Below are 18,806 nucleotides of genomic sequence, written 5' to 3'. Positions count from 1 at the left end.
GCACTGGGAATGAGAGAAGTGGCAGAATTCTAGATCTATTCTGGAAACAGAGCTGACAGGTAGGGCTGCTGGGTTTGGTGTGGCCTCAGGGAACAAGAGGAGGACACCCCGGCTTTAGGCCTGAGCACTTTGAAAAACAGATGGGAGACTGCATGAGGGACTGGTTCAGGATGGGAGAGAGGGGGAGCTCAGATTTGAACTTGTTAAGTTTGAGATGTGAAGAGATGACCAGCAGAGCTGCTGAGCTGGGTATATGAACCAGTGCTGGAGGAAAAGGCCTGTGCTGAAGACTAGATGTGGGAGTCATCATCATAGAGATGATATTTAAAGCCTTACAACTGGGTGAGATCATGTAGTTATAGAAAAGAGTCAAAGATGGCCTCTGTGTATTGGCTTATAGATTATTTCTTCATTGCAGGCTGACACTGATTAGTGCAGAAGCCAAACTCAAATTTTCACACATCCAATTATTTTAAGCAAATTATAAGCCAATTTTAAGCCAATTTTTTAGCCATTCAGGGCCTTCCTGGTACATACGCAGTGAAACTACACCCAGTAACTGTTGGCTGTTGGTAACACAGAGCCTTGTGGTTATAAGGCCTCAAGTGCGGTGGCTCATGCTTGTAATCCCAGCACTTTAAAAGGCCGAGGCAGGCAGATTGCTTGAGCTCAGGAGTTCAAGACCAGCCTGGGCAACATAGTAAAACCCTGTCTCTACTAAAAATACAAAAATTAAGCTGTGTGTAGTGTGGCACGTGCCTGTAATGCCAGCTACTTGGGAGGCTGAGGTGAGAGGATCAGTTGAGCCTGGGAGGAGGAGGTTGCAGTGAGCTGACATCATGACACTGCTCTCCAGCCTGGGTGACAGAGTAAGACCCTGTCTCAGAAAAATAAAGCCAAAACCAAAAAACAAACCTCAAGCCATCCCTGCCTTTTGGAGCTCCCTGACCCAGAGACTCTCTGCTGTGTTGCTCTGCACCACCACCTAGACACACAAGCCTTGTTTCTGAACTTCCTCTCCCTCAGGGGTATCCTTGCTCTTTCTTCTCCCCTTCTGAGTAGCAACACCTACAGTGTGGTCTTTGGACAGACTCTTGCTGTGAGGGACATTCCCCTGCCCCTAGGCAAACCTGCCAGAGTGTCACCATCACCCAATAAAATACGTGTGTGCTGCTGCCATCTCGTGGTCATACCTTTCTCTTTGATCAGTCCCCAAATCCCTCAAACACCCTAGGGAGTGACTGTAGACAAGAAAAGGAAGGAGTGCAAGTACTGAGCCCTGAGGCATGCCAACATTTAGAAGTTTCAGAGATGAGAAGGAACCAGCAAGAGAGAGACAGAAAGGCCGGAGAAGTAGGAGGGAAACCAGGAGAGAGTGGTATCCTAGAAGCCAAGTGAGGAAAAGCCTGGCAAGGAAAGGGACGGACGGTGTCAAACACTGCTGATAGGTCCAGAGACCCGAGAAGCAGCTCTGGATGTCACACGACTGTCCATCGTTGCTTGGTGCTCACACCAAACCCGCTCCCCACTGTGGCTGCTCCAAAGTGCTGTTCTCCTGTTTCCACGTGTGCTGCAATCCCTCTCATTACACCACTGAAATCAGTGATCAGCAAACTTTTTGCAAAGGCCCAGAGAGTGTTTTAGGCTTTAGGGCCATGTGGGCTCTATCATAGTTATTCAACTTTGCCACAGTGTCAAAGCAGCCATTGACAATATATAAACACATTAGAGTAGTTGTGTTCCAATAAAACTTGTTTGAATTTCATGTAATTTTCCCAAGTCACAAAATTATTATTTTACTTTTCTGCTCCAGACACTTAAAAATGTAAAAACCTCTTTAGGTTAGAGGCCATACAAAAAATTTTTAGAAGGCCAGATTTGCTGACCCCTAATTTAAAATTAATCATATTCTTTCTTATCTCCTTTCTTGAATCTGTCACCATATAACTTTAATTTATATCATTCATTCATTCATTCATTTATAAGAGAGTCTCACTCTGCTACCCAGGCTGGAGTGCAATGCCTCACTGTAACCTCTGTCTCCCAGGTTCAAGCGATTCTCCTCCCTCAGCCTCCCGAGTAGCTGGGATTATAGGTGCCCACCACCACGTCCAGCTTTTTTTTTTTTTTTTAGTAGAAATGGGGTTTTACCATGTTGGCCAAGCTGGTCTCAAACTCCTGACCTTAAGTGATCCATCTGCCTTGGCTTCCCAAAGTGCTAGGATTACAGATGTGAGACACCAAGCCTGGACTATATCATTTAATTTTATACCTATTTTGTGTCACTCACAGGTGACAGGAGAGCACTGAACTGAGACCACCTTACTAACCTGAGCATTTGATTGAGGAAAAGTACTCCCAAAAGGCAAAAGAATGCCTGCTATCATTTCCTCTGGATTAATGTCTCCACTTTTAAAGGTTTGCTGGCTTAGAATTATAACACTATGTAGACCAAATATCCAACAGATTGATCTACCTCTGTTTTAAAACAAAATACCCATAGCACCTTGTTACCTGTCAAAGCAAAAATGAAATGTCAAAATCTTTCCAGTCTTGTTTTAATATCTCAGCCAAAAGTAAAAAAAAAAAACAAAAAAACAAGAAAACAAACAAACAAAACAAACAAAAAAACCCACGTTATTAATAGAACTGTAAAACGGCCTCCCAAAAGGAGTGGGTAGAGTATGATATTAGTTTCCTGTGCTTCAAAGATTTTGCCCTTCCTCATAAAAACTCAAATAGCTGTGGGTGCTAGTAAATGTTAATTAGGTAGTTAAAAGGTTACTAGTTGCTTTTTAAGTAGCTATTCAGGGACTTACCTCTCTCACCATCTGATCTACGTGCTACATAGGTTAAGTTCAAGAAAAATCTATAATCTTTTTTACAAAAATTAATACTAGCTAGAGGCAACATTATATTTCAAGTAAAGTTATTAGATACACTGTTCCTTTCTAGCACTGCACCTAAATGCATTACAAAATCAGGACAGAGTAAAGTGAATCTTGACCATGGATTTTTAGGACATGCTTTTTAGTATTTAGTATTGTTCTTGCAATATTTACAACCAACACTTTAAAACAACATGCAAACACTTTTTTTTTCTTCCAAAACTTCACTACGTATTGAGAAAAGACTGTATTTTTTGGTTTTTCAATATACAACTAATGCATGAACGATTGCCCAATACTTGCTTCATACAATTCTAGTGTACCTTTAAGCTAAAAAATACCCTGTAATGGGTGCCATGCTATATTGTTAAGTACCCTAGTCCAATGGAGGAATAGGATGGATGTTACAAAATGATTTCTTTAACATTTTGATTGCCATTCATTAAAGTGCTATTCTACATAAATCTCCTGGTGGCTAGATGTCCAGAAATCATAAAATTATCCATTCATCTGCTCCAAAGGTGAATGTTCATTTTAAACGCAAGACAAAAACATCCTGCATTTAGCTGTACCGGTGATGTGCACGCACATAATCGTGGTTCCCAAAGGGTCGTTCCTGGACTGACAGCACCCATGTCACCAGGAAACTACTTGAAATGCAAATGCTCTGCCCACTCCACAAGTACTGAACTCTTATTCTGTGGGGTGAAGGGTCCAACAGCCTCTGCTTACCAAGACCTCCAGGGGATTCTAAGTTTACCAATGCTGTCTGCAAACCACAGAATTAAATCATCTGTACTCAAGAGATTAAGTCAACTAGATAAATATGAAAAAAAAAACACAGATTAGATTTGCTGTTGGAATTGGTAAGATGAGTTCAAAAGGGAACATGAGAATGCAGGGCCTTGGTAGCTCAGACCCCGGACCTGCTCAGGGAACTCAGACCAGATTTAGGGAATGGAACGCAACTTGGAAATTAGTGACCAGGAGACCAGCCACTACTGATTCTAATCTATACACATAGTTTTCTGTTCTCCTTGCCCAAACTTGACTAGCTACATGTGTGTGACAAGTTTGCAACATGTTCTATAAGGTGCCGATCCAGGCATGTTCTCTACAATGCACAGACCATATGTCACAACTGGCTGAAAGCCAACATGACATCACTGATGGCATCAATCAGATGAGTCACAGTAAAAAGTTATTATTTTTTTTTTTTGCGAGTTTCACTCTTGTCATTCAGGTTGGAGTGCAATGGCACGATCTCGGCTCACTGCAACCTCTGCCTCCAGGGTTCAAGCCATTCTCCTGCCTCAGCCTCCCAAGTAACTGAGATTACAGGCATTAGCCACAGCGCCCGGCTAATTTTTATTTTCAGTAGACATGTGGTTTCACCATGTTTGTCAGGTGGGTCTTGAACTCCTGACCTCAGGTTATCCGCCTGCCTCAGCCTCCTGAACTGTTGAGATTACAGGCCTGAGCCACCACGCCTGGCCAACATTTTTATTCTTTAACAGCAATTAGGGAAAAGGACTCAAAATCTCTCAAATGAACAAGAGCCTTGTCTGATTCTAAACACTTTCTTTGCTACAGCAGATGGGCAAATGATTTGACTAGAGTTTTTCAGAGCTTAGAAAGAGTAACCATGTAATCATGCCAGAGTTCTTCAACATTCACAACCAAGAAAGGCACTTTAAGTACATCTGACAAGGAATGACACTAATACAATCAGAACTGCTCTAAGTCCTGTACAAAACTTTGACATAGTTCAAATAGACTGCAGGCTGTCTCCATGTGCATGTATATATTCATACAAGTGGTACAGTCTATGTCTCCACATGTATGTGTATATATCTATGTATATATATCATCTATATACATATGTATGTGTGTGCAAATGTGTATCCATAAGACCAAGGGGGGGGGACATTTCTGTTTCCTTTAATTGAATAATACACAAAAATTCTAGTCACTTTATTTAGAACAAAGAATGAGTATTGGTAAATTAATGCAAAGAAGTACCCTACTAAACCTCTCTATGCACAAAAAAGAGCAGTAAAATAAATACTCAGAACTTTCCCATGTTGTCAACTATTAAAATAAAACCTTAGCATTTCAAAAAAGCTTATTCCGCTGCAGGGAACAGGGTAGACATTTTTGGTACCATAATAAATCACACATTCACACATCCATATTGCTTAGGTTGAAGAGAACGGAATGAACAGAGGAAATTTCTTCCACAAATCACCCACCTTTCAATACCCACCATGTTTTAGCTATCTTGTATTATTCTACTTAGCTTAAAATATAAAGTCTTGTAGAAACACACTTTTACGAGGTTGAAGTTCTCAAGATATTTGCACAGAGTATTTAGAAGTACTGGGAGGAGTTTTGTTAAATGCAGTTGGTCATACTACATACCCCATGGTTGCAGTTTTGACAGACCAAACACATCTGTGTCAGAAATAGACAAAAGGCTTACTCCCCCTTCCCAGAAATGGGTATATAGACATGTTCTTATTCTTGGGATATGAAAAAACGTGTAGTAATGGCATTTAAAGTTTAACTACTAACTGTATAATGCCTGAGAACAAAATTCAGAACAATTCTCAAAGGGTTAAGAGTCCGACTCCAGGCACTTCCGTTTTTTAGCTGCAGGCTCCTCAGTCTTGTGTGATTCTAAAGTACTTGCATTGGATTTGAGGCTGGTGTCTGCTTTAAGGTTGTCCATGGCAACGGTGAAGCCGGAGAGAAGGTAACCCCCACCTCCACTCATTAGCAGTTTAGGATGACTTCGATCGGGCAAAACCTAATCATAACAGAAAAGACATTTATGCTTTCCCAAGACAATAAAGTCCATGCTAGCAACACATATACCAAAAATCAATATATATATATATATTTTGAGACAGAGTCTCGCTTTGTGGCCAGGAGCCAGGCTAGAGTACAGTGGCACGATCTCGGCTCACTGTAACCTCCGCCTCCCGGGTTCAAGCAAGGTCTCCTGCCTTAGCCTCCCAAGTAGCTGCAACTACAGATGCACATCACCACCACACCAAGCTAATTTTTGTACTGATCCGCCTGCCTCAGCCTCCCAAAGTGCTGGGATTACAGGTGTGAGCCATGGCGGCCAGCCCAAAAATCAAAATTTAAACAACATAGGTTCTCTTGATGATTTAAATGAACCAGTTTCTTTCTTCTCTTTCTTTCTTTTCTTTTCTTTCTTTCTTTCAGAGGCAGGGTCACACTGTGTTCCTCAGGGTGGAGTACAGTAGTGAGATTTTGGCTCACTGTAACCTCGAACTCCTGGTCTCAAGTGAACCTCCTGCCTTGGCTTCTCAAAGTGCTGAGATTACAGGCATAAGCCATGGCACCAGGCTTTAAATGGACCAACTTCTAAGGAACTAATTCCTTCACATTACAATGCAGAGAAAAGTACACAAATTGATTAAATTGATTTTCTTCTGAAAAATAAAGCTGAAGCAGTTTTCAGTTCAGCACAGGTTTCTCTGGAACCTGAGGCATGTTTCTGCTGGGGAATGGGGAATGGTCTGGGCAGTACTCTAGAACTGTGCATATAGCTTTTTTTCTCTTGGCTCCAGGAAGCTTCATGGCCAATAATGGAGCTCGGGTCTATGGAGAAATTGCTACTGAATGTACGACACTCCAAACCTCCCTTTCCTGCTACCCTGTTAACTCTGCCAAGGCAGCTTCTCTCCTTTCTCCTGCAACCTTAGCTAAGCAAGACAACCTCCACAAAGGGCAGGGTTATCCAAGGCTCAACAGCACCCCCACTACAGTATAAGACACAGAGCAACCAGACGGGGCCTGCGGAAGCATGGAGGTGCTCTCCTAAGATCTCCCCTCACAAGCGAACTGGCTGCAAGGCACTCAGGCAGTAGAAAGCCTCCAGCTGCCGCTCCTTTGGGATCCACTGCAGCATTCATACTGAAGGAGGCCATGGGCTGCTTCCACTCAGTAACTGAGCATGGGTACCAGGGATGGAGCATTTCTGCTTCACACAGGGCTCCTCAAAACGGGCGATCTTTGCACCTGGGCTCACCATCAGCCTCACAGAGACTTTCTCAGAGCAGCACTGCAGGATCTTCCTCCCCTGTCCTCCTTTCTCTACTCGCTCCTGGCCCAGGCCTCAACCTGCACCACCATTTTTGCTCCTTCTCCTCTTATCTTTCAAAGGCATTTCCCTCAATAAATCTCTTACACTTCAACTTCCATCTTAGCATGTGTCTTCCAGAAGATCTGAACTGACAAGAGCCCACTAGTAAATCCTGAAAACTTGCTGCAAAAACATCCTGGCAGAGAGGAAAGGGCCAGTTTCTCATCCACCTGGGAATTTTGCTATTGTCAATTATATCATCCACAGTGACATCAAGGCCTTGGGGAAATAAGAACCAAAGCAGTTTGTATTTTAAATGCCTCTAAGGCAGAGTTACAGAGTACCACATTCTGACCTAACAAGAGAAAAAAAGGTCAGAAAGTCAGGGGCACATTCAGTAACAGCCATGAGACATCTTCATCTCTATAGACAGAAACAGAGATATCTCTATTTTTATTTTGGGTTTTTTTTTGAGACAGGGTCTTACTCTGTCACTCAGGCTAGAATGCAATGGTGGTACCTCAGCTCACTACAGCCTTGACCTTCTGGGTTCAAACAATCCTTCCACCTTAGCTCCTGAGTAGCTGGAATTATAGGCACCTGCCATGATAATCGCTTGATCAATTTTTATATTTTTTGTAGATACAGGGTCAGGCCCAGCCAATTTATATATGTATGTTTTTGTAGAGAAAGGGTTTCACTTTGTTGCATAGGCTGGTCTCGAACTCCTGGGTTCAAGCGATCTGCCTGCCCTCAGCCTCCCAAAGTGCAGGGATTACAGGCATAAGGCACTGTGCTCGGCTGAGATATCTCTATTTAATGACTTTTAGTACTACAGCAAGGAGAGTCAAGTCTCGGGAGGGCAGCTCTTGGGACTGGCTGTAAGAACACGTACCTGGTAATTTCTGAGCCAGGTTTCAGACAGCCTGAGGTTGATGACCCCTCCCCTCTCCCGCAGTTTTGTGTAGCATTCCAACAGAGGCTGCAGGCAAAAACAGAATTCTGTTAAGAACTACTTTCTGGGCTGCTGTGTAAGGATCAACATTCAGACATAAGATTTCCTGCCCATTCCGTTCCATATTACCTCTTTGTACTGACAGTAGACCACAAACGGCCTTGAAGGGGCCACAAAGTCCAGCAAAGACAGCAGCAGGGGAGTGGGATGGAAACGACTAGCTACAATTAAACTGTAAGGAAAATGTCAGACAAATTATTTCTCTACTCTTCTCAAGTGGAGCAATGTTTCAAAATGCATTTAAAATGATCATGTATTTAATTTGCATGACTCACACAACGAAGAGATTTAAATATAACATTCTAGAAATCCAAAATGGAATAAAATCATGAGCTATTTCTTTCTAGGAAACACAAACTGGGTTAGAAGCTTTTGTGATGCTTGGCAACTCTAAGTGGCACTTAATGATATTCTTGATTTTTTTTTCTTTTGAGACTGAGCCTCGCTCTGTTGCCCAGGCTGGGAGTGGCATGATCTCGGCTCATTGCAACCTCTACCTCCCTGGTAAAAGCAATTCCCCTGCCTCAGCCTTCCAAGTAGCTGGGATTACAGGCGCAAGCCACCACACCAGGCCAATTTTTTTGTATTTTTAGTAGAGATAGGGTTTCACCATGTTGGCCAGACTGGTCTTAAACTCGTGACCTCAGGCAATGCACCCATCTTGGCCTCCCAAAGTGCTGGGATTACAAGCGTGAGCCACCGCGCCTAGCCAACATTCTTGATTTTTAAAAAAGTCACCTGGAAACAAATCCAGCACTGCATAGGCTCTTTGTGGATATCTGTTACTGTCTGTATTGCAGCATTTGAACGCTCCATCCCCTGCATCCAGTGGGACCATAAAGCCCGTCTTGATGCACCATGATGAAGGTTCAATTTCTTCTGAAATTCTAAAACCAGCATCATCAATTCCCCAGCCCTGTCAGCCTCAGCCTCCTTTCTTTAAAAAATCCCAAGACAAAATCCTCATCTCAGGTCCCATTAGAATCAAAGCAGACAAGGAGAAAGAGAATGCCAATCTGTCGGAAGCAGGGCCCACATGCACCAAGGAGTCTCCTGCCTTCTTTCACCAACGCACCCATCTGCGTTTCTTTCACTCAGCAGAGCGGCAGCCTCTAAATGTCTTTTCCTCTGCTCTTCTTGTCTCCTCTGTTTTTCCTGAATCTTCAAAAAGAAAAGGAAATCAATGATCTGGGTTCATTCAGTCAAATTTATGGAAATGCTCTGGTCTATCAAAACATTTCAACAATATTTATCAACTTGGACTAAACCAATAGAAGGAGGTTGTTTAAAAGGAAGTTGAAAGAACACAAGAAAGGCTATACACCGTAAAAACCATTATTAAGCTAACTATGCAATGCTTCCGTATCTAAAGCTCCATCTCAAAGACTAAATCACACACTTGCGTACACTTGTTCTGTTTTGATAGTTATCATCTTAGGACCTAATACACAAAAGCCAAACCAAATCTCATTATATAACTGGAGTTAACTGAGGGCCCGAGATTATGATGAGGGTAGTGGGGACTCTTCATCCTTACATAATCTTTTTTGCTTCCTCTCTTTTTAGGCCCCGTATGTTCTGGATCTTGAGAAATGGTTTCCACTGTTTCCTGGTCTTCTGGGTGGTTGCTCTCTGGGGCCTCCACCATGCTGTCTTCATTTTCTTGTTCAGAAGCCTGTTTTTCCTCCAGTGTGCCATTTCTTTCTTCAACCAAAGCACTGTCTTTTGGCTCTGGAGATAACATCTCAGCAGAAAACGTTCCCTGTAGAAGACTGTCCACTTTGTTGAGGGGGAATTCATAAAGACCACTGAGAAAAGATTTGGGAAATCCAAAGCATGCTGTTGCTGCCCGAACAGGTCCACCTCCAGGGTACAGCTGAATAATGGAGCCAAAACCTGAACAGATAAAAGAAATAATCATCTGCCCATGGAGTGACTCTAGACTACGCAAACCCTCAGTGAGTCCTCTATAGTAATAAGACTGAAGGTCTTCCTAATTAATACTTTATTCAGAGACTAAAGGATGGTGCAGCTCCTCAGGGGGTCCGTTCGGAGTCTATGAATATTACCAATGGAGGTGATATAATTCTAAAGCAGATAGCAGGAAGTCAAAGAAGCTTACCCCCACTTGATACTACTGTAAAACCCTATGTCTGCAAATTTGGATGTCACATGATTGGTGACTGACTCTATTTCCCCTCACTCTAATCCTCAAATGAAGCAATGATAAGTTCTTATCTTCTACGGGGTCAGAAAAAAAAGACAAATCGGTTGTGTTGTATTCTTCCAGAGAGAATACATGCTTAGTCATCTTCCCATTCAAGCCCCTCAATTTAGGCCTAATGAAATGAGCACCAGCTACCCAGGAGTTTACCAAAATCACTGTCCTGAAAGCCCTACCCAGCCACAGGCTTCAGCATCATGCCTACCAACAGTGAAGCCGTAAAGGACGATTGCCATGGGTTGGGGGTACCCATGAGTGGGTATCTGGGTGATAGAGACTGTGAGAGGTCCCCAGGCTAGGAGCTGTGCAGGTTCGCCCAAGTTACTTCATTAACCTTGAAGTAATTCAGTCTGGCTTTCCAGGAGTTTACATTTTTGGACCACCTTTATTCCTATCAGGGTGGGTTTTGTTGAAAATGAAAATACTAAATCTTACCTCCCATTCGTTCCATCATTGCACCCAGCACCAAGCCTGCACACGTTTCCAACACAATCATTTTGTTGCCAGCACGGATATTTCCCAACGTCAACATTTGGGCTAGTGTATCGTATCTCATGTGGCTAAAGTAAAAACAACAATTCATTCATTTTTTACTAAGTAAAGCCTATTATTTTAATCATTTTTCAAGTGTTTGCTTTATTAAAATTATGTTGATAAGATTATTGATTGCTTTGGAGGTGACAGTAAAAGGACTTACAATTTATGAAGTAGGAGGATACTTTATGCAGGTGAGCAAGTTTTTCATTTTACTTAAAATCATGACTTTCTTAAAGACATATTTCCCCCAATTATACTTTTGAAAGGAAACAAAGCGTACTTAATTTTTCCAGGTTCTCTTGCATAATACATAACTGAAAGAATACGCGTGGATGGCTTCACAACAGTAATGACGGCTTCGTATCTGGGAGAAGAAAAAACAGAACACTGACTTGAAAAAAATGACTTAAAATAGTTTATTTGTAACAAAATGTATATAAGTATATAAAAAGGTTTAATATTGTCAGCCTTTTAAAATAAAAACTACTTACTTTTTTTTCTTCTTTTTAATATATTTATCTTGGGCAAATTCTGTCTTGTCTCGGAATGTTGTACTATTTTCAATTAACTGCTGAACTATTTCCTATAAGAAAAGGAGCAAGTAGATTTTCTGAAACTTTACTTCCACAAAACAAGTAACTTCCAAAGGCTTCTTACCCAAGAATGGGTCCAACGGTCCGATTCTCCAATCCCTTTTCCACAGAAGTCCAAATAGATGAACTTTGTATTTCTATACTCTATTTAGAATTTGTAATAAAATACAAGTACTTTACAACTCCATTTAAACCAAGGTAAAATGACAGAAATATCCAATAAAGGGAGAAGAGGGGTAAAGGCAACTAATTTCTGAAGACACTGGCTGAAAACATTACTGAAAATGAACAAAGTTAAATCCTGGTATGCACTGTCATGACATTTTCTACCACTAAAATTAGTAATATCATTCACTTATATTCCTGTATATCAGACATAAAATTTTTGAAATGTTGAGTTTCAGGTACATTTCAACCTATTTCTAAAAAAGGTATAATGTTATTTTTCCATTTTATCTTAATTACAGTCTGCTTTAAAAACCAGTTTCCTAAATGCCAAACAGACAAAAACAAAACTAAAAATCCTTTGAATATTACCTCTCCTTTAATGCCCTTGTCCTTCAAAGCTTTTATGTCATCTTGAGTAAGTTTCTGAGATTTCCCATCATCAACTATATTTCGATTATCAGTGCCCGCTTCTTTAGTCTCTAAGGAAAGAAATTGCTCTATTGACATTTATGGTCTGAAATTATTTGACACTTTCTTTTTCTGAGTTCATATCCATATCCAGTCCATCAGCCACTCAAGTCTGGCCTCCCAGCTGCACTGCCCCATCACACTATTCTTTCCTGCCATAAATATTTCAAGTTTCTAACCCATCTTCCCACTCCCAGTCTTGCCCTGCTACTATCCACCTGGATGCCAGAGTGCTCTTTGTTTAAATGCAATTTGACTCATCTACCTCATGCTTAACACCATACAGTAGCTTCGCATGGCAATGAGAATACATTCCAAAGATGACCTGCAAGGTCATAAATGATCTGGCCCCTGCCTTTCTTTCCTGGCCTGATTTCCTGACACTTTAGCTTCAGCCACAATGCCCTTCTTTCTGTTCCTTGAACACACCTAGCAAGGTCCCACAGCAGGCTTTTGGCACCTGCTGCTTCCTCTGCCTGGAAGTTTCTATGACAGATCTCTGAGTGGCTGGATCTTTTCTATCACTTAAGGCTGAGCTCATCCTTTTGCTTTGCCAAATTATTACACACCCCCACTTTTTATTATCTTCACAGCAGGTGTCACACTTCATCATCAGAAATCATGCTGTTTGCTTGCCTACTTGATTATTTTTGGTGTTCCAGCTGGTAATTACATTTGATATGACAGTCTATCTTATGAACTACTATAACTGCAGTGCCAAATTATACCTGGCATATATTTGGTGCTTAGTAAAAATACGGATATTAATTTAAATGTACCTAAATAACTTGTTTGACTCAAAACTTTAGTAGTATTTATTTAACTTCAAATAATTACTTGTGTTTTAATTTTATTAGTAAGATATCCTCTATGTTCATTTTAATAAATATTTAACTTTAATAATAGCTTTTGGACAAGAGAGTGTTAATAATAATAATAGTAATAGCCAAAATTACGGGCCCTTACTAAAAGCAAGACACTGTTCGGAATTTCCTATGAGTCATAACATTGAACACTCAATACAACCTGGGCATTAAATGTCTTTACGACCCTATTTTATACACATAACGATGTAAGACTCACAGATATCAAATAACTTGCCCAATGGTACAAGGCAGGTGATGAAGCTAGAAATTGAACTTAGCTGGATCCAAAGCCAGATCTCTTAACCTCTACACCATACGCTAACCACTGTGTAGCTGTTACATAACTTCTGGGCAAAAAGAACTCTACATATGCTTTTGTAATGATGCAGCAACGACTCACGGGATTAAATGCCTTGCCCAAGGTCAGAGAACCAGTTAATGGTGGGCTAGAGCCAGAATCCAGGTTATCTCAGGGCCAAAGGTAGTACTTGCTTCACTACACTAAGCTACAGTTCTCAGATTATGAATTAAGATTTCTTTTGGGATAGCCTGGTCTAGCGCTTGGGAATTAAGTGGAGGTTGAGATGTTTCTGACTAGTCAGTTGGAGAACATCTATTTCATGCATCCAAAATGTGCACCTGCAGTAGGCTCTTCCCTCTTCTTCTTGGGCTGCAGACTTCCTCCACCAGTCACTTCAAATGTGGTTCCGTAACTATGGCCAATGACATTATCCAGGTAGAACCATTGTTTTTCGAAAGTTACTTTTCTAGAGAAAAAAGCAATCGATTAACTGAATATCTTTTGTATTCACTAGAGAAAAGACATGTTCACTACAGCTTATTTCGAAAGTGCTCTCCACAATAGATGATCAGCAGCATTATCTCTGAGCATAAAGCAACAAAGGAACTAGAGAGAATCTGGTTGGGACAGAGACATAAAATTAATGAATGAGCCACAAGAACACTGAATTTTGGAAAGGGGAAGCAAAGGCAGAAGACATTCCTCTTTTGATGGACTGGGCTGATCCCACTTTGCACTGTCTACCAGGATGTCCAAACTCGCAGGCTCTGCAGATTTCCTGAATGGCAGATGGGATCCCCAAGATTGCCAGGCCTAGATATACACTGTGACACCTCTTGCAACTTACCCCAGAAAATCTCAAAACTGAACAGTCATTGAGGTAACAAAGATTTAACAAATTTCCTGGGCTGGGTCTGATTGGCCATTTTATTTGAAAATTATCTAATAAAAGCAAATCCTACTTGCAAATAAGCACGACAATCTACATACTTGGAAATGCAGCCTAACACTGACAATGCTCTACTGAGGACCAGGCAGCTTGAGGTCTTCCTATGACACAGATTTTTTATCTTATTGCAATTTAAAAGGAAAATCCCACAGGAACACAAACAAGAAGACACGTACTGAGTTCCAGTCAGGGTCTAGGCAGTGTGTGCTAGGTGTGATTCACAGTTTTTCATTTAATTCTTAAGGCAATCCTGGGACATAGCTCTTTCCAGAAGAGCAATCTGAGGCCCAGGGAGAAGTATCTTGTCCAAGATTCACAGTTGTAAGGGGATTCAAATCCAAATCCGTATCTAAAACCTCATTCTTTTCATTAGCCTAACAGGTTACTCCAGCAAAGACCTCAGGGCCTTAGAAAGCCCCACCTAGCTTCAGGACATGGCCCATGTGCACAGGATGCTGAATTCTGGGAATCATGTAGTGGGTAATTGTTTGTGCCCCATCCCACTCCTTCTCTTCCTCTCTCTGTACCCCCAGGAAGCTATGACAGAATGTACTGCCACATCACCTACACTTCTGTGTTGGAGGCTCACCACCATTGCTGGTCTCTGGGTGTATCACCTTTATTGACTCCCTAAATCCTGCTACACTTTTGTGTCACATCTTTGTTAAAGCTACTCAAACCATGAGGGAAATCCTGCAAGGTCATAAGTGATTCAGATATGGCCAATTCTTGTCCTTTGATGGGTCCCTAGATACTTAGACACGACAGAATGTAACAGACACTCAAAATATTTGCTAACATAAACATCCTCAGATGTTGAAACTCAGCTGAGCACAGATGTGTGCCCCCCACCCTCATCCTTCAATCACCTAGGTGCTACTAAAACCACCAGATATGGTGGGTCACACTTGTAATCCCAAAACTGTGGGAGGCTGAGGTGGTGGGTCGCTTAAGTCCAGGAGATTGAGACCAGACTGGCCAACGTGGAAAAACTCCGTCTCTACAAAAAATACAAAAATTACCCAGGTGTAGTGGCAAACACCTGTAGACCCAGCTACTCAGGAGGCTGACGCAGGAGAGTCACTTGAGTTCAGGAGTTTCTTTATAAAAAGTACAAAAATTAGCTAGGCATAGTAGTGCGTGCCTGTAGTCCCAGCTACTCAGAAGGCTGAGACGGAAGGATTGCTTGAGCCCAAGAGGCAGCAGTTGCAGTGAGCCAAGATAACGCCATTGCACTCTAGCCTGGGCAACTGAGTGAAATCCTGTCTCAAAAAACAAACAAGCAAAACAAACAAAAACACTGGATCTGAGATGGGTGGGTTTCCCTCTCTGCAAGCCTATGTGATGTGCAGAGAGGATGAGGGGTGTCACTCAAAACTGGCTGGTTTGACAGGTCACTGCCCCAGTCAGAGGGATAAGGAGGTCACATCTTCACTGGGAAGAAGTAAGATTTGCAGTCTCCATCCCAGAGAGCCCAGGCTGTTTTCTGCCCAACCAGAGGAGCACAGCCCCAAGGGTGATAAGGAAGTCTCATCTGTGATGCAGCTGAGCATACAGAGTCATTTTCTAAGTAAAATAGAAACTGCCACTATGACTCTGCAAAGAAGAGGGCCTGATGAAAAGTATTTCCAAATAAATGTTTAGGGCAGTCATCCCCAACCCTTTTGGCACCGCGAAAGGGAAAGGCCAGGTGCAGTGGTTCACGCCGGTAACCACAGCACTCTGGGAGGCCCAGGCGGCTGGAATTACTTGAGCCCAGGAATTGGAGACTAGCCTGTACAACATAGTGAAACTTTGTCTCTAGAAAAAAATTAATTAATTAGTTAAAAAAAAAAAAAAAAGGAAAAAGAAAAGAAGAGGCTGGGCGCGGTGGCTCACACTTGTAATCCCAGCACTTTGGGAGGCCGAGGCAGGTGGATCACGAGGTCAAGAGATCGAGACCATCCTGGTCAACATGGTGAAACCCCGTCTCTACTAAAAATACAAAAATTAGCTGGGCATGGTGGCGCACGCCTGTAGTCCCAGCTACTCGGGAGGCTGAGGCAGGAGAATTGCTTGAACCCAGGAGGCAGAGGTTGCGGTGAGCCAAGATCACGCCATTGCACTCCAGCCTGGGTAACAAGAGCGAAACTTTGTCTCAAAAAGAAAAGAAAAGAAGAACTTAAAAATGGTTAAAGGCTGTCGGGCGCGGTGGCTCACACCTGTAATCCCAGCACTTTGGGGGGCAGAGGCAGGCAGATCATGAAGTCAGGAGTTCAAGACCAGTCTGGCCAACATAGTGAAACCTCATCTCTACTAAAAACACACAAATTAGCTGGGCACGGTAGCACACCCCTGTAGTCCCAGCTACGTGGGAGGCTGAGGCAGAAGAATCACTTGAACCTGGGAGGTGGAGGCTGTGGTGAGCCAAGATCGCACCACTGCACTCCAGCCTGGGCAACACAGCAAGACACCTTCTCAAAAAAAAAAAAAAGATGGTTAAAGGCTGGTGCAGGTATTACATCTCTGGACTAAAAGAAACAAAGCCCTCACAAAAGAAACTTTTTTTTCTTTACTGAATTAGTGCTTGTGTGAAAAGCTTGTTTATCACCAGCTTAGTACTCCGGAAACTTGTTTCTTGACTATTTTATGATACCTCCTTCACCCTAAATACCAGTCAACAGTTTGCTTAAACCAGGAGTAAAATAATTTCTGACAAGTACTTACTTACCCGAAATTCCAAATCTCATACTTCCTAGTCTACAGAAAGCTGTTCTCCTGACATTGCATTCAACTTATCTCCATCAAAAGTAATACAATAACCTAGCTCCAAAGACACTGTGGCCGGGCACAGTGGCTCATGCCTTTACGTGATCCCAGAACTTTGGGAGGCTGAGGCAGGTGGATCACTTGAGGTCAGGAGTTTGAGACCAGCCTGGCTAACATGGTGAAACCCTGTCTCTACTAAAAATACAAAAACTGGCTGGGCGTGATGGTGCCTGTCTGTAGTCCTAGCCACTCAGGAGGCTAAGGCAGGAGAACTGCTTGAACCCAGGAGGCAGAGGTCGCAATGAGATGAGATTGCGCCACTGCACTCTAGCCTGGGTGACACAGTAAGACTCCGTCTCAAAAACAAAAACACTGTGGTTGTATTTCTTGGATAAATTAATCCAAACATCTCAGTAAATTTTCACCATTAATAAGCTATTAGGACTCAGTAACCCCACCAGCCCTTCCAGAAAGTTATCAAAATCCCACTTCTATGCTATTATAAAACAGAGTGATACTAGTCAGCACGGGCACAAACCAAACCTAATTTTGAGTTCTGAGGTCTTGAGCAAATTGCTTTCTAGCAATTTTTCCAGTTTTGAATCCTTTGGTGTGAAAGGAGAGAAATTCAAAGTGATTTCACATTCTATGGGGATTGTCTCCTTCACTTATTCTGTGCATCCTGTTTGGTTAGAGAAGAGGCTGGAAAGCCAGACTAGGTAGGAGAGGTTTCATTTTTTTGTGTGTGTGGGATAGATCCTGGCTCAGGAATTAGGGAGGAAGGAGGATCTATGGTGGAAGAAAAAGGGGAACCTGAAGGAGACTCTGGGAGACAAGGATGAGACCCTAGAGTGAAGAAAAGAGGGGGTGTTTGTGGGAAGATAGAGAAGATCCCAAGGTCCAAGGGAAAGAACTTCAGGACAGGTGATTAAGGGTGTGGAAAGGGAGGCATTCGGGCACCCTAGGGCCAAGAATGGAATTCTGGGGAAGAAACTCTGTGGAAAGACTGAAAAGGATGCTGAAGATGGACGGCCAGATATGAAATCATGGAGGGTGTCTCTGTGGAAAAACAGGAAGGTTAGGGGAGATTACGAGGTTCGAAGACAGGATCCTGGTGGAAAAGCCCTCTGTGACAGAAAGACCCGAAGAGACAACGAAGGCGTGGAACGGGGACCGAGAGGGCCAAGAATGGCACCCTGGCGGGAGGGATCTGTGGAGAGACCTGGAAGGAAGGAATATCTGCAAGGTAGGGGCGGGGGACCCCTAAAGTCAGGGACCTGACTTACTTTCTCCGCTGGACTTGTACTGCTTTGAACACATCTTCTCGTTTCAGCACCACGAAGTCACCGTCGCAGATGCGATGGTCTCCGGGATGCTGTGGTTGTGGGCCCGGCTGCTCCCCTGAGCCCTCCATGACACTCAGCCGGTCGCCGTGCTCCACGGCGTCTCGCCCCTCCTCCTCCGGCGTCGCCACCGCCAGCCTCGCTTCCCACAAACCGGCGGATTTGGAGCCCTCCGACCGGCACCACCCCCACGTGTTGCACGCCGCTTCCGCTTTCTGGTCCAGCCCTCAAGACCGCTTCCGGAAGCCCTACGACTTCCGTCTGGCCAAACTCCTTGATTGGCTACACTTCGCCCCGCCCCCCACGTCATGGCGCTTCTTAGAGCGAAGGTTGCATCACAGAAGCGCCAAAAAAGAATTTAGGGGAAGACCTGACTTTCCCGTGAGGCGTGTTAGCGGCGTTCTGCGCTTACAGGCACATTCTGGAAGCTGTGGTGGGGAAACTGAGGTTCCCGAGCCGTTGAGACAGATGGAATCCAGCCCCGCGCGGGAACGACAAGAAAGCTGCGGCTGAAGAGAACCGCGGACTCGGCGGGAGTTGCCTGGGAGCTCAGATCCCGGAGACTCCTCGTAGCCCCGTGGTGCTTCCC

At 43.2% G+C, this 18,806-nt stretch overlaps 2 protein-coding genes across 10 annotated transcripts in view; one reads left to right on the top strand and one right to left on the bottom strand.

Annotated features, from left to right (window-relative positions):
• Positions 1-4,813: 4,813 nt before the first annotated feature.
• On the bottom strand, positions 4,814-18,436 carry TRMT6 (tRNA methyltransferase 6). 6 transcript variants are annotated; one of them, XM_032295465.1, is made up of 11 exons: positions 18,161-18,436; positions 13,516-13,643; positions 11,912-12,021; positions 11,273-11,364; positions 11,062-11,145; positions 10,680-10,804; positions 9,558-9,916; positions 9,096-9,181; positions 8,090-8,192; positions 7,901-7,987; positions 4,814-5,697 (listed from the first exon to the last, which is right to left on the bottom strand). In XM_032295465.1, the coding sequence occupies exons 1-11, from the start codon at positions 18,286-18,288 to the stop codon at positions 5,506-5,508; spliced, it is 1,494 nt and encodes a 497-aa protein (XP_032151356.1). In that variant the 5' UTR covers positions 18,289-18,436; the 3' UTR covers positions 4,814-5,505. The 6 variants fall into 6 exon arrangements, 5 of the variants coding, with proteins under 5 accessions (XP_032151356.1, XP_032151357.1, XP_032151359.1 ...); XM_032295466.1 differs by lacking the exon at positions 11,912-12,021 and having other exon boundaries at positions 18,161-18,376; XM_032295468.1 differs by lacking the exons at positions 11,912-12,021; positions 13,516-13,643 and having other exon boundaries at positions 11,269-11,364; positions 18,161-18,280.
• Positions 18,437-18,469: 33 nt separating this feature from the next.
• MCM8 (minichromosome maintenance 8 homologous recombination repair factor) overlaps positions 18,470-18,806 on the top strand; it is a 39,717-nt gene continuing 39,380 nt past the window's right edge. For 3 of the 4 annotated variants that reach the window (XR_004274137.1, XR_004274136.1, XM_032295460.1), the window contains exon 1: positions 18,470-18,631. The gene's annotated coding sequence lies outside the window, so the exon portion shown is untranslated. Of the gene's footprint in view, positions 18,632-18,664; positions 18,787-18,806 lie in introns of those variants that run through there. The other variant, XM_032295462.1, reaches the window with a different exon arrangement.

The sequence above is a fragment of the Sapajus apella genome, unplaced genomic scaffold (genome assembly GCF_009761245.1).
Source record: "Sapajus apella isolate SASKATOON/1434 unplaced genomic scaffold, GSC_monkey_1.0 scaffold33, whole genome shotgun sequence".
NCBI classification, from domain to species: Eukaryota; Metazoa; Chordata; class Mammalia; order Primates; family Cebidae; genus Sapajus; species Sapajus apella.
This window is presented reverse-complemented; position numbering and strand designations above follow the sequence as displayed.